The 14,447-nt window shown below is 38.6% G+C and overlaps 1 protein-coding gene across 3 annotated transcripts in view; it reads left to right on the top strand.

Annotated features, from left to right (window-relative positions):
* MICU2 (mitochondrial calcium uptake 2) overlaps nucleotides 1–14,109 on the top strand; it is a 113,380-nt gene extending 99,271 nt beyond the window's left edge. For all 3 annotated transcript variants that reach the window (XM_055244002.2, XM_055244003.2, XM_063619027.1), the window contains 4 exons: nucleotides 3,690–3,861; nucleotides 10,642–10,750; nucleotides 11,483–11,640; nucleotides 13,447–14,109. In XM_055244002.2, the coding sequence (XP_055099977.1) occupies nucleotides 3,690–3,861; nucleotides 10,642–10,750; nucleotides 11,483–11,640; nucleotides 13,447–13,551 (544 nt within the window). In that variant the 3' untranslated portion in view covers nucleotides 13,552–14,109. The remainder of the gene's footprint in view (nucleotides 1–3,689; nucleotides 3,862–10,641; nucleotides 10,751–11,482; nucleotides 11,641–13,446) is intronic.
* The last annotated feature ends 338 nt before the right edge of the window (nucleotides 14,110–14,447 follow it).

Here is a 14,447-nt window from a genome sequence, read left to right on the forward strand (position 1 = left end):
AGGAAGTACAGGAATATAGGTGGGATTCAGAGTGCAGCCACTGACAAGAAAAGGGACTCACCGTCCGTTGTGACAGGAAGAAGAGGGTGGGGAAAAGGATGCATGTGGATGCTGTTACAATTTTTAGTGACAAGAAAATGAATGAATTTATTAAACAATGATTTCTAGTTTCTGTAGGAAGCAGGGGCAAAGTCATAGGCTGAGGATAAACAGAAAAGAGAGTGAAAATGAAATAGCCTCTATGTAAAATCAAAAAGATACATTTCCAGGCTAGCAGAAGAGTGTCTGTAAGGGTCAAGGACCCAGTTGAAAATGTGCACCATGAATTTGTGCAAATACCACTATGTGCAGTTAGTTATAGTATGGTTTTCTTTAAGCCATACTTGAAGAAGACCTCTTGCAGTCCATTAGAGCTGAGGTTGTGGGTGAGAAAGTGGAAAGCGATTAACAGCGGAGGCTGGAGCTGGGTGCGGCGGCTCACAGCTGTAATCCCAGCACTTTGGAAGGCCAAGGCAGGCAGATTGCTTGAGCCCAGGACTTCGACAGCAGCCTGGGCAACATGGCGAAACCTCATCTTTACAAAAGAGATTCGTGGGGTGGTGTGCACCCGTAGTCCCAGTTACTTGGGAGGCTGAGGTGGGGAGGATCACCAGAGCCCAGGGACGTTGAGACTGCAGTGAGCCGTGATCACACCACTGCACTCCAGCCTAGGCAACAGAGTGAGACCCTGTCTTTAAAAAAAAAAAAAAAAGAAAAAGTAGAGTCTGGGCATGAAGAATGAAAATGAAAAGATAGTTACATATCATCCTCAGTACCATCACAGCGACTGGCAGGTACTTACATGGTGCATGGCATCTTTCTAAGTACTTTCCATATGTGTCATCTCACTTGGCCTTACAAGGTGAGGTAAGTGTCTTCTCTTTATAACTAGAATCTGATGAGGTTGAGGGACTTGTTACAGGATCACATACTTTAGAAACTGAAGAGGCGAGATTCAGGTTTCTCATGAAAGGTTTAGGTGATCACGTAGTTTCTGAAAGAGTTCCACAGTTCCCTGGTAGGTGGTGGGTGCATTGAATGGGCTTTCAAGTACCAGACTAGGTTACCAGAAGGACAGTCATATTCAGTAGATACTACCATGGATCAAAAGAAACTCATCAGTTAAAGAAAAATTTGTCACTTGTTTTCTGATTTTTTTTTACTTATACAACTAATCAAAAAGATTTTCCAGCTGAAATATCACTTAACCGTTTAAGTAAAAACCACAGTGTAATTTAATTCTGTCTCAGAATTTTGGTGTGCTTTTATTGTTATGAAAGCAGCAGATAATTTAAATTGTGAAAAATGAGTTTTCTATCAACCTACTACATATTGTTCTGGGGGAAAGCATTGACTCTGGGGCTACTCAGGCAGCTCCTGATGGCATTTACCCGCCCTGCATCAATGCCTTTTGATTTTGTTGTGTTTTTCTGGTCTTTTTTAGTCTTCTCTCCTACTCCCTTTGGTGATTTTTCTTCTTCTGCATTTCTTTTTTCTTCTTTTAAACTCCATGATTAGCCTTAAAGATAGTGACCAGAAATAATCTCTGAGTTTATTTCTAGTCTGACACATTTGACCTCATTTTTTATTCCAATGAATTTTTTAAACTGAAAATAAACCTGTGACTTAAGATATATAATGGTTAGAGGGAAGAAAATTGGCCTCAAGTCTTCTCATCAGGAAAAATTGGGGAGGATATTGATACTGATGTACTTTTTAGGGCTGAGATTGTTAAAAATTCTGAAATGCCAATTATTAGTTGAGGATTTCTGAGTTTCATGAAGCGTTTTTATAAATTCAGAGGTGTCTAGAGGCAGTGGTGTGCTAGTAAATATGTTTAACAATCATCTGTCTCAGGAAAAACAGCCTTGATTTGTAGTGTTTGCCAATTAGTAGTATAAATAAATAAATACTCTACCATGCCAATATCAAGCTCCCCTGCATGAAGCAGAGGTGGGAAGACATGCATGATGGACTCACAGCCTGTACGCGCCACTCCAGTACAACTCTGCCTAAACAATTCCAGTAAGGAAAAACAGATCTCTCCCGTTGTTTCCAATTAACCCACTAATTTATAAAGTATGTAATTTGTTCACAATGTGTCTGGCAGCCTTATCTACTATAAATTTTCCAATTCATATATGCATGTTCAGATCATGTTCCAGACTTTCATGTTATAACAAGATAATATGATTTTAGGCTTAAAGGGAAAAGATTATCATCATAAATGGATTTATATTCATTAAAAGTAGTGTAATTAGGTAAGATGAAAGTAGCTTAATCCAGACAATGTATAGTTTAACAGCAATTAAGTTTATAATATTTCAGCCTCTGATAGAGGCTCGCATAGAGCCTGAAGAAAAAAGGGAAAGAAACAAGTTAGTAATGTTTTTATACCCTATCTTCTGCTTGCCTAATTCAGTGTACACTCATTTGCAAGTAAAGCATACATTTAACAGTTCTAATAAGAATCAGTTGAATGTCATTACAGTATACAGGGCAGGAAAACTCAACAAAATAAAAGGCAAAGTATATCAGTAAAATATTTTGTTGCTCTATCAGTCCAAATTTGAAATGCTTCAAATTTTAGATAAAGTTCTGCTTTGACCCAGAAAGAAACATGACGTTGATGAATCCGTGTATTCAGTACACTCAGAAAATGTTTTAAGTAACAAACTCTTGCCTACCACGTAGACAGAGGTCTAAGATCAAACTCCTCCTTCATGCTTTTAAGATTTATGGGATAAATGTAGAACTTCAAGCAAGTCATTTTTTAAGTGATGATTTTTCTCCCACTGAACTGGAATGTCCCTCTTCTATCACCCCATGTATATTTTCATTTGAATTTGACATGACAGATAGTACCGATCTTTTAACATGTGGAAAAGTGATTAAAGGGATCTGCAATGTATTAAAATTCATGGAGATGATAATACTTTTCACATGATTTAGGTTATAAATAAATCAAGTGCAACGTTTCTGGGTTCAGGTTCAAAGAAGATGTATTTTAATCTGATATCTTTTCAACGTGTCCCTTTCCTGGGAAGCCATTGATGACAGTTTGATCGAAGTGCCATGTTGTTTTTATAAGAAAGGAATGTTGAGTCATATCGACATGTATTATTGTCAAAAAGATTATGTTTTTAGATAGAGCTAAACTTTTGATGCCAAGCCATTGATTACACTGATTAACTTTGGTATTTGAAAAATATTAGGAAGTAGTAATTATGATTAACATTCTAAAAGCAGTGTCCCACCTCAATTTTAAATTTATCTGATTATTGATAATTTTTCTGTATTGGAAAAAAAACTAGTTTCCATGGAATTGTTGTTTTCTCTGGATGTATCAAAGCAACATTTTACATATTTTTTTAAGTCTTTAGGTTTATCAAAATGTAGGTTGCCAGGTATAACTTACACAAACAAGTTGAGTATAGAGAGTTACTGATGGAAGCCAGTGTTGGACTTAATCAGTTTCTCTGCATCCTCCCTCTCCCCACAATCCTTGCACAGCACTAATGCTTCATCCTGCTCACCATCAGGAGGCAGCCACTCAGTAGGTAATAGTGAAGGTACTTTGCAGACCCATTTACAATATTTAAGGTTGAATGCCACTAGTTACTTTACTAATTTTGTATTTTTACATTTAGATTTATGGAAAATTTACAAACAGAGATTCAAGAAATGGAATTCCTTCAGTTTTCTAAAGGTTTGAGTTTCATGAGAAAAGAAGACTTTGCAGAGTGGCTACTTTTTTTCACTAACACTGAAAATAAAGATATTTATTGGAAAAATGTGAGAGAGAAGTTGTCAGCAGGAGAGGTTGGTATACCCTTTTATTATGCATGTGATAAAGATGATATAATAAGTTAGACATGTTTACATAAATAAAGTAACTTCTGAATTAACCACGACTGTGCTACCCTCGATGGTATATAAAATCAACTTGAGGAATGTTCTCTACATGCTCTTTTCCTGTGAAGGAAAACTACTGCCTAAGACAGAATCAGTGTAGCAATTACAAGTTTTCCATTTCCGGTAAAGTCAAGAATAAGACAAGTATCACCACTATTATTTAATATCATTCTGGAAATCTTAACCAGTCCAAATTAACAAGATTATTTAAAAGAGTATAAAAATGTGAAAGGGGGTAGTAGTTGTCTTTGTTTTTATGTGATGCAATTATATGCCTAGAGAACCCAAGAGAATCCAGTAGAAAAACCATAGAAACAATAAGAATTCAATAAAGTACCTGTCATGATGCTAATATATAAGAAGCAGCAGCTCTCCTATATACAAATTACAAGTAGAAAATGTAATGACATGCATATGTGTGTGTATATATATACGAGATGTATGAAATGATGATTGCCAAGCTATTAATAATTATTCATGTACAGTGGTGAGGTTTCAAGTGTTTTTTACTTTCTTTCTTTGTACGTTTATGTATTGTTCCAAAAAAATGTTTACAATGGACGTGTATTTTATGTAACTTTTTAAAAAGTTACTTCTGTTGTAAGAACAATGATAATAAATTGCAATAGAAAAACCCAGTTATAACTGCAAGATAAATATATAACAATTAGAAATAAATTTAACAAAAAAAAAAGAAGAAAACTTAATAGCCTTGATGGATATAAAAAGAAAACTTATCTAATTATAAGACATCCCCTATTATTGAATAGAAAGTCTTAGAATTATAAATACAGCAATTCTGTCTTCAGTTAGTCTATAAGTGTAATGGTTATATTAGAACAGCCCAAGTTTACTGCAGTTACAAATTAACCCTGAAATCCCCCTGGCTGACACTGAGTTTCTTGCTCAGTCATGCCACAATTCCATCGTGGGCTGATAGGAGTCTCTGTCTGCATAGAGGTCTAGACCCATTCAGGGGTCTAGACTTTCTGAGGCTGTGCCATCTTGGAGTTACATCATCTGAAAGAAGTACCACGCTCAGAGGCTGTGGCAGGAAAAGAAAGAGGGGAGTCAAAATCCAGCAACTAAATGTTTTGGCCTGGAAACATCACATGACACTTGGCTATTGGCCAGACTAATCACATAACCCCACCTGAATGCAGGGAGGCAAGGAACTTCAGTCTTTCATATGTGCAGGAATCAGAAAAGAGCCAGATACTGGTGAACACTCGTGGGTTTCAATAAAAATACCATTGAATTCTTGGGAAGAAACTAGACAAGCTATAAAACTTTATATGATCACGCCTGTAATCCTGGCACTTTGGGAAGCCAAGGTGGGCAGATCATGAGGTCAGGAGATCAAGACCATCCTGGTTAACACGGTGAAACCACGTCTCTACTAAAAATACAAAAAATTAGCCGGGCATGGTGGCGGGCGCCTGTAGTCCCAGCTACTCGGGAGGCTGAGGCAGGAGAATAGTGTGAACCCAGGAGGCAGAGCTTTCAGTGAGCTGAGATCGTGCCACTTCCCTCCAGCCTGGGTGACAGCGAGACTCTGTATCAAAAAAAAAAAAAGACTTTATATGAAAAGAATGTCAACATATTAAAATATATTATCAGACCTTGGTAACTAAAACAGTTTGTTACTGACAATGAATTTGACAGACTCTAGAAATAGACATAAGCATATGAGACATTTAGTAATTATGAAATAGTATTTTAAATTAGTTGGGTAAAAGAATTATTAATAAATGGCATTAGGATAATTCACTGGCCATCTGAGGGAGAAAATGAACATAAATCTTTACACCATTCATTACTCTAAAATAAATTTTGGATGAATCAAAAAATTAAATGTTGAAAAAAATGAAACTGAATAAGTCGTAGAAGAAAACATGGAAAATGTTTCATCTTAGGTTATATACCTTTCTAAGCAAAACCTAAAACCTTTCAAAGAAAACTTGATGAAATACCTAAAAATTAAAATTCTGTTGCCTTACCTCATCCCCTGCAAAAATTATAATCAGAGTCAAAAGAAAAAGTTAACAACATGAGGAAGGGGGAGATACTGATATGTAAAGACCAATTTTCTTAATTTATAATGGGATCTTTAAAAATCAGTAGGGATTGGCTGGGCGTGGTGGCTCATTCCTGTAATCCCAGCACTTTGGGAGGCCAAGGAGGGTGGCTCTCTAGAGGTCAGGAGTTCGAGACTAGCCGGGCCAACATGGTGAAACCCCATCTCTACCAAAAAATACAAAAAAAAAATGTAGCCGGGCATGGTGCCACACACCTGTAGTCCCAGCTACTCAGGAGGCTGAGGCGGGAGAATTGGATGAACCTGGGAGACAGGCTGCGGTGAACCAAGATCGCACCTGGGCAACAGTGAGACTCTGTCTCAAAACAAAACAAAATCAGTAGGTATCAAGAACTTTAAATGGTCTGAGATTTTTTTCCCTATTTAATACATCATGAGAACTTGAAAATCAACATGTGAATAACTGTAAAGTGTCTGAAATTTTATCCCTTTGCAAGTTAGCCTGCACAGTTTCATGGATGCTTGCAGAAGACACAAGACTATTGAGTCAGACACAAAGAATTTTATTATCGTAATGTAGCAACAACATGAGTAACATATTTGTGTCAGTTGCCCCTTGCCTCCCAAGCCCCATGGGCATGATGCTGAGAGGCCCAGGTAGATGCTGCGCACAGAGCAGATTCACATCACAGCCGAGGTGGTCTGAATGTTTGGTAATGGGCAGTAAACAAGCCTTCCTGAGCTTTGCTGCAGTGGGAGGCATTGTGTATTCATGATACTGGACAGTAAGCAAAGCTGTCCTGTGCTCCTGAGGAACAGTGCTGTCCACTATACAAACAATTCTCCTGCCTCAGCCTCCTGAGTAGCTGGGATTACAGGCGCATGCCACCATGCCTCACAATTTTTGTATGTTTAGTAGAGATGGGTTTCACTGTGTTGGCCAGGCTGGTCTCGAACTCCTGGCCTCAGGTGATCCGCCTCAGCCTCCCAAAGCGCTGGGATTACAGGTGTGAAAACTTGAAGATATAATCTGGAACAAAAATGCAGTCGGTGCCTCTGATAGATGTACAGAAACGTGAGACCTAGCTGGGCACGGTGGCTCAAGCTTGTAATCCCAGCACTTTGGGAGGCCGAGGCGGGCAGATCATGAGGTCAGGAGATTGAGACCATCTTGGCTAACATGGTGAAACCCCGTGTCTACTAAAAATACAAAAAATTAGCCAGGCATGGTGGCAGGTGCCTGTAGTCCCAGCTACTCGGGAGGCAGAGGCAGGAAAATGGCGTGAACCCAGGAGGTGAAGCTTGCAGGGAGCCGAGATCGCGCCACTGCACTCCATCCAGCCTGGGTGACAGAGCGAGACTCCATCTCAAAAAAGAAATGTGAGACCCATGGAGAACAGTCTCGCACAGTAAGTTACCTAACAACCCATTGGAAATCTGGGCAAAGGACATAAACAAGACACAAGAAGAGAAATCCACAAATGCCTAATAAGCATGTGAAAAATGTTTAACTTCATTCACAATTAAAGACATACATATTCAGGCTGGGCCTATGGCTCACACCTGTAATTCCAGCACTTTGGGAGGCCGAGGCAGGTGGATCACCTGAGGCCGGGAGTTTGAGACCAGCCTGGTCAACATGGTGAAACCCTGTCTCTTCTAAAAATAGAAAAATTAGCGGGTTGTCGTGGCGCCTGCCTGTAATCGCAGCTATTTGGGAGGGTGAGGCAGAAGAATCGCTTGAATGAGGGAGGCGGAGGTTCTGGTGAGCCAAGATCACGCCACTGCACTCCAGACTGGGCGACAGAGCAAGACTCCGTAAGACATGCAAATTTAAACATTAATAAAATACCATTTTTCATCTATCAGAAAAGCAGACATCAAAAAAGTTGCACCCAGTGCCTACTTTGAGGTCATGACAGAAGCAGCCACTCTCTACTTTGCGGTCATGACAGAAGCAGCCACTCTTTTATTTGTGCAGATAAACACACTGGTTTTTTTCTTTTTCTTTTTTTCCTCTCTGCCTATCATCTTGTAAATATACTGTTAAGAGAATAAAGCAAGGTACAGAAATATGTGAAGAGATTGTTCCCATTGTGTAAAACAAGGAGATGTGCGTGTACACGTATGCACTTTTGATAAGAATAGAATATCCGCCAGGCGCGGTGGCTCACGCCTGTAATCCCAGCACTTTGGGAGGCTGAGGCGGGTGAATCACCTGAGGTCAGGAGTTTGAGACCAGCCTGACCAATATGGTGAAACTGCATCTCTACTGAAAATACAAAAATTAGCCGGACGTGGTGGCAGGTGCCTGCATTCCCAGCTACTCGGGAGGCTGAGACAGGAGAATTGCTTGAACCTGGGAGGCAGAGGTTGCAGTGAGCCAAGATCGCAACATTGCACTCTAGCCTGGGTGACAGAGCGAGACTGTCTCAAAAAAAAAAAAAAAAAAAAAAAAAGAATAGAATATTTCTGGATGGAGACACAAGAAATTGGTAACTCGTGTCTGGGGAATGGAACTGGGAATCAGAGTGGAAGAACTCTTCATCATTTATCCTTCATGTTTGAATTTTTAACTATGTGCAGATATTACTTTTTCAAAAACTTTATTGAAATATTTAAAAATAAAAATTTCATGAAGTCACAAAAGCTGGAAACCAGTGAACCTTGAGTAAGACCACACATTACAGAGGGCATGATCCTCAACATCCTACAAAGAGAAACATTTTTTTTCAGGCAGGGAAGAATTTACTTTCAAATTAATAATTTTTGGCTGGACACAATGGCTGACACTTGTAATCCCTGCACTTTCTGAGGCTAAGGTGGGAGGATCACTTGAGCCCAGGAGTTTGAAACCAGCCTGAGAAACATAGCGAGATCTCATCTCTACTAAAAATAGAAATAAAAATATTAGTTGGGTGTGGTGCTGTGTGTCTGTAGTCCCGGCTACTTGGGAGACTGAGGCAGGAGGATAGCTTGAACCCAAAATTTCAAGGCTGCAGTGAGCTGTGATCTGGACTCCAGGCTGGGTGACAGAGAGTGAGACACTGTCTCAAAAACAAAATAAAAACTAAGAGAATTTTCATACTTTGTTTACTTTTGTTTGTTTTTGAGACAGGGTCTTGCTCTGTTGCCCAGGCTGAAGTGCAGTGGTGCAATTAGCTCACTATAACCTCAAACTCCTGTGCTCAAGGGATCCTTCTGCCTAAGCCTCCTCAGTAGCTGGGACCACAGGCACATGCCACCATGCCTGGCTAATTTTTGTATTTTTTGTAGAGACGGGGGTTTCACCATGTTGCCTAGTCTGGTCTCCAACTCCTGAGCTCAAGCAGTCCGGCCACCTCAGCCTTCCAAAGTGCTGTGATTACAGTCAGGAACCACTGTACCTGGCTTTTATTGTTTTAATGGAAAAAACTGAGTTTTCTTTTAACTTTATTATTTATTTGTTTGTTTTTAGACAGAGTCTCACTCCATCACCCAGGCTGGAGTGCAGTGGCGCGATCTTGGCTCACTGTAGCCTCCACCTCACGGGTTTAAACAGTTCTCCTGCTTCAGCCTTCCAAATAGCTGGGACTACAGGTGTGCACCACCACACCCAGCCAATTTTTTTTTTTTTTTCTTTTTCACCATGTTGACCAGACTGGTCTCGAACTGCTGACCTCAGGTGATCTGCCTGCCTTGGCCTCCCAAAGTGCTAGGATTATAGGCATGAGCCACAGCACCCAGCCCGTTTGTTTGTTATGTATTTTTTGAGACAGAGTCTCGCTCTGTCGCCCAAGCTGGAGTGCTGTGGCGTGATCTCGGCTCACTGCAAGCTCCGCCTCCTGAGTTCATACCATTCTCCTGCCTCAGCATCCCAAGTAGCTGGGACTACAGGCGCCTGCCACCACGCCCGGCTAATTTTTTTGTTTTTGTATTTTTAGTAGAGAAGGGGTTTCACGGTGTTAGCTAGGATGGTCTCCATCTCCTGACCTCGTGATCCACCCACCTCTGCCTCTCAAAGTGCTGGGCTTACAGGCATGAGTCACCGCGCCCACGCCGTTTGTTTTATTTGTAAGTGATCAGATTTTGAAGTCAGATGGACCAAGGTTCAGATCCTGATTGTTCCAGTTAGTAGACTTTGGGCAAACTATATAACCCCTGAAGCGTTACTTACCTAAGACTTAGAGATGCTAAGGTCATACACGTTATAAAGGGCAGAACCGGAATTTCAGCGTTAAGTCCATCTAACTCCAAAACCCTGTGCCCTTACTCAGTGCTATGTCCACTAATAAAACTTAGCAGAAGTGGACCACTTAATAGAGTACGTTAGTCTCTTCAAGCTGCCACCTCAAAACACCACAGGCTGGGCAGCTTAAACAATAAATTTATTTCTCACAGTTCTGGAGGCCAAGAGTCCAAGATAAGGCACCAGCAGGGCCAGTTTCTGGTGAGGCCTCTTGCCCAGCCTGCACACAGCACCTTCTCACTGTGCCCTTTGTGTGGCCATTTCTTTGTGTACACAGAGAGAAAGGGACAGAGAAAGCCCTGTTGTCTCTTCCTCTTAGAATGACACTAGTCTTTACGGTAGAAAAGAAAGTTCATAGTTAACATTTATAAGATTATTTAATGTACTTACAAAATTGTAATAAAAACTCTTACTTTATTAGAGCATTAGTTTGGATGAATTCAAGTCATTTTGCCATTTTACAACCCACTTGGAAGACTTTGCTATTGCCATGCAGATGTTCAGTTTAGCTCACCGTCCTGTCAGACTAGGTAAGTTATATGAAAAACCATTTAATTTTTATCATTTATAAACAGTTTTACTATATTCTCCAACTAAATGCTACCAATCAAGGAACAAATTATAAGTAAAAATAGTTGATTGACCTTTTAATTCAGTGTGGTTATTCTAGATTTAGAATACCAGTACTCCAGTTTAATGGTTACTTTCTATACTTTTATTTTCTCATTCTCCTAAAAAGAAGGAAGAAGGCCGGGCATGGTGGCTCACGCCTGTAATCCCAGCACTTTGGGAGGCCAAGGTGGGCGGATCACAAAGTCAGGAGCTCAAGACCAGCCTGGCCAACATGGTGAAACCCCGTCTCTACTAAAAATACAAAAATTAGCTGGGTGTGGTGGCAGGTGCCTGTAATTCCAGCTATTCGGGAGGCTGCGGCAGGAGAATCGCTTGAACCCAGGAGACGGAGGTTGCAGTGAGCCAAGATCATGCCATTGCACTCCAGCCTGGGCGACGAGCAAGACTCGTCTCAAATATATGTCTAGAGCATTGATTAAAATAGCTCATTTGTCTTGCAGTGACTCTCCTGACATTCGTCAGCTTATGGTTTCAATATTTTCTTCATGGATATTTTTGTTTTTGTTTTACTTTCCAAATAATAAAAATTTGGATTTGCTTTTACTTCTCAAATAATGAAAATTTAGATTAATTTCACTTAGACTATTTCACATAGTTGATAAGTTGTTTTATGTTTGTTTGTTTGTTAGCCGAGTTTAAGAGGGCTGTGAAAGTAGCAACAGGACAAGAACTCTCAAACAATATTTTGGACACTGTCTTCAAGATCTTTGATTTGGATGGTGATGAATGCCTTAGTCATGAAGAGTTTCTTGGGGTGTTAAAAAACAGAATGCATCGAGGTTTATGGGTAACAGATTTTTTTATATAATACATGTTTACATTGTCATTAACTGAATGATATTAAACCTAGAATTTGGGCAATTGTACAGTCTTTAAATGGAGTTTTCATCACTTATAAAAAGACTATAAGCTGTAATTGAAATACAGAACTATATTTTATATATGAGATTAAACATCTTTGCTTTTTAAAAAATAATCTGAATCTAATAAGAAATCACTATTTAAAGTTACTGTGAGCTACGATCGCACCACTGCACTCTAGCCTGTGCAACAGAGCAAGCCCTTGTCTCCAAAAAAAAAAATTAACAATTTTTTAAAAAATTACTATTCAGAAATGTAGCCTAGCTGGACATGGTGGCTCACATCTGTAATCCCAGCACATTGTGGGAGGCTGAGCCGGGTGGATCACTTGAGGCCAGGAGTTCCAGACCAGCTCGGATAACATCATGAGACTCTGTTTCTACAAAAAAAGGAAAGAAAATCATAGCCTAGGATTTGACTAACGACATGTAATTAATATATGTAAATTCAAATCCCAGCTCTACTGTTTATTAACTGCTTAATCTTGCAAAGCCACTTAATTTTTTTTAGTCTCAGATTCTTTACCCATACCATGAGGAAACTAATCTACCAGAAAGCATTGTGAGAATTTAATGTAAAATACTTAGTATGGTGGCTGAGATTATGAAGTAAATTTCACTATTAGCATTATTCACTCAAAGTCACATATGAGTCTGTACTTGTGGGACAAATCAAATTCAGATTTTTGTTCAGATTAGAATGTGCTAGAAGCACTCTCAGAAAAGAAGTCCGCCAGGGGAAGACTAGGGTCCAAAGAGAATCTACATGGTTGGTAGGTAGGCAAGAAGAAAGGAAGGAGAGAGAGAGAGAATGTGGTACTATTCATGAAAATAAAGCCATTTACAACTTAGAAAAGCAATTCCATTTCCTGCAACAAACATAACTTAGGGAAAAATAAATATTTTCATTAGCAAACATATTAATATTTTATAAGCTTTGCAGTTATCCAACAACCATAAATATATTCCAGGAAATTAAGCCACTCTTTTCAGTTCACAATTGAGTGTACCTGGGAGTCTCTTTGCCCTTTCTCAGAAGACATTAAAAAGAAAAGCTGTAAATCAGACATAAGAAAAAGAACATACATAATCTGGAGTAGAACTGTGCTTCCACTTGGCTACTTTTCATCAGTGCTGTGCTCCTGTGGTCACCCGGATCCAAATATTTCCTAACCTTTACCTTTTCGTTTTGTTGAGAGTAGTAGTAATCCACATGTATTTTTAGCTAACAAAACACTTCCATGAATTAGATTATTTCTTGAAGCTTTTCATCAAATATTTTGTGACCTTTTTTTTTTTTTAAATTTTAGCCAATGTTAAATCAAAGCTTTAGGCTTATAATTTTATTCTACATAGCTAAATAAAGTTCACCAGAAAAAAAAGGAAAGATTATAAAACATTATAAAAGGAAAACATTATAAAGTAATTAGATTTTAAAGCCAGTATGTGAAAGAAGAGATGGCCCAAAGTCTTCATTACCCTCTTACAGAAGAAACTCCATTAATGTGTACTGAGTCTGGTTCCACTCCCAAGTAACCTTAAGCGTAGTCACATTCACTTTTTGTCTTTTACCCTCATTTTCAGTTCTGTTGTGATCATCTTTTACAACATAATTCACCCTCAACTACTTTTGGAGGAGTGTGGGAAGGAAATAAACAGTAATGTAAAGTACACATGAAATCACGATTAACCTTGAAGACAATGACCCCTTGATTTTTACTTTCGGTTAACAGGTACCACAACATCAGAGTATACAAGAATACTGGAAGTGTGTGAAGAAAGAAAGCATTAAAGGAGTAAAAGAAGTCTGGAAACAAGCTGGAAAAGGTCTTTTTTAATAAAAGATACAATAGTATGGCAATTATATTGTTCCAAATGTCAAAATTTGTGATTTTTTAGAAGTACTAGCTATTTATCTTCCTAAGTCTTCATTGATATTCTGTGTGATATAAGCATGTCTTGTACTTGCTTTCTGATTCATAATTTTATTAAAGAACTTAGTAGAAAGAAAAGTAAGTATAAAAATAGATATTGGATTCTGTCAGAAGGCCTAGATTTGAAATAATGTTTTGTACTTCGGTAAGATGGAAAACTTAGTGATTCACTGATTTCTTAGACACTCTAATATGATATGCTTTCTGGAAGGATAAAACAAGTACGTATGGGAAAAAGTACTTGAGACCAAGGCCGGCATCAATTCCAGACATCCTCATGTTCCTAATAGGCTAAATGAAGTTGAAAACTTATTTCAGATTTTTCTCATCTGTACCTTATATCTCATAAATTTATTGTATATTTTATGTCAGTAGCTTAGATGTTTATTATCTTTAAAATAACATGTAAACTTCAATGTTCTATCTGGAAGCAGAATAAAATATTTACATAGATACAAAAAATACTGAGGTGCTTTTTATTTTACATGTGTTTTTAAAACTACTTAAAAAAAAATTGTAAATACTCTCATTAGTTCTTAAAACCTGGTGTAGTTGGGAGAAATTTTGATCCCATGGTCAGGGTCTCATGGGATATATTAGGTTGTGGGAAACATATGTTGCCAGAAAGTAATTGGCATTAAACTAAATATCAAATGGCATTTTTAAAAACATGGTAAATAAAAATTATAAAAAACGTGTCTCAGACACACAATTTAGAAAATTGCAAATATATAAAACCAGTTCCATTCTGTAGAGAACTGGCTGATTCCAAGGCTGTGACAGGGAAAGTCCAAGATAAG

The sequence above is a fragment of the Symphalangus syndactylus genome, chromosome 15 (assembly GCF_028878055.3).
Source record: "Symphalangus syndactylus isolate Jambi chromosome 15, NHGRI_mSymSyn1-v2.1_pri, whole genome shotgun sequence".
NCBI classification, from domain to species: Eukaryota; Metazoa; Chordata; class Mammalia; order Primates; family Hylobatidae; genus Symphalangus; species Symphalangus syndactylus.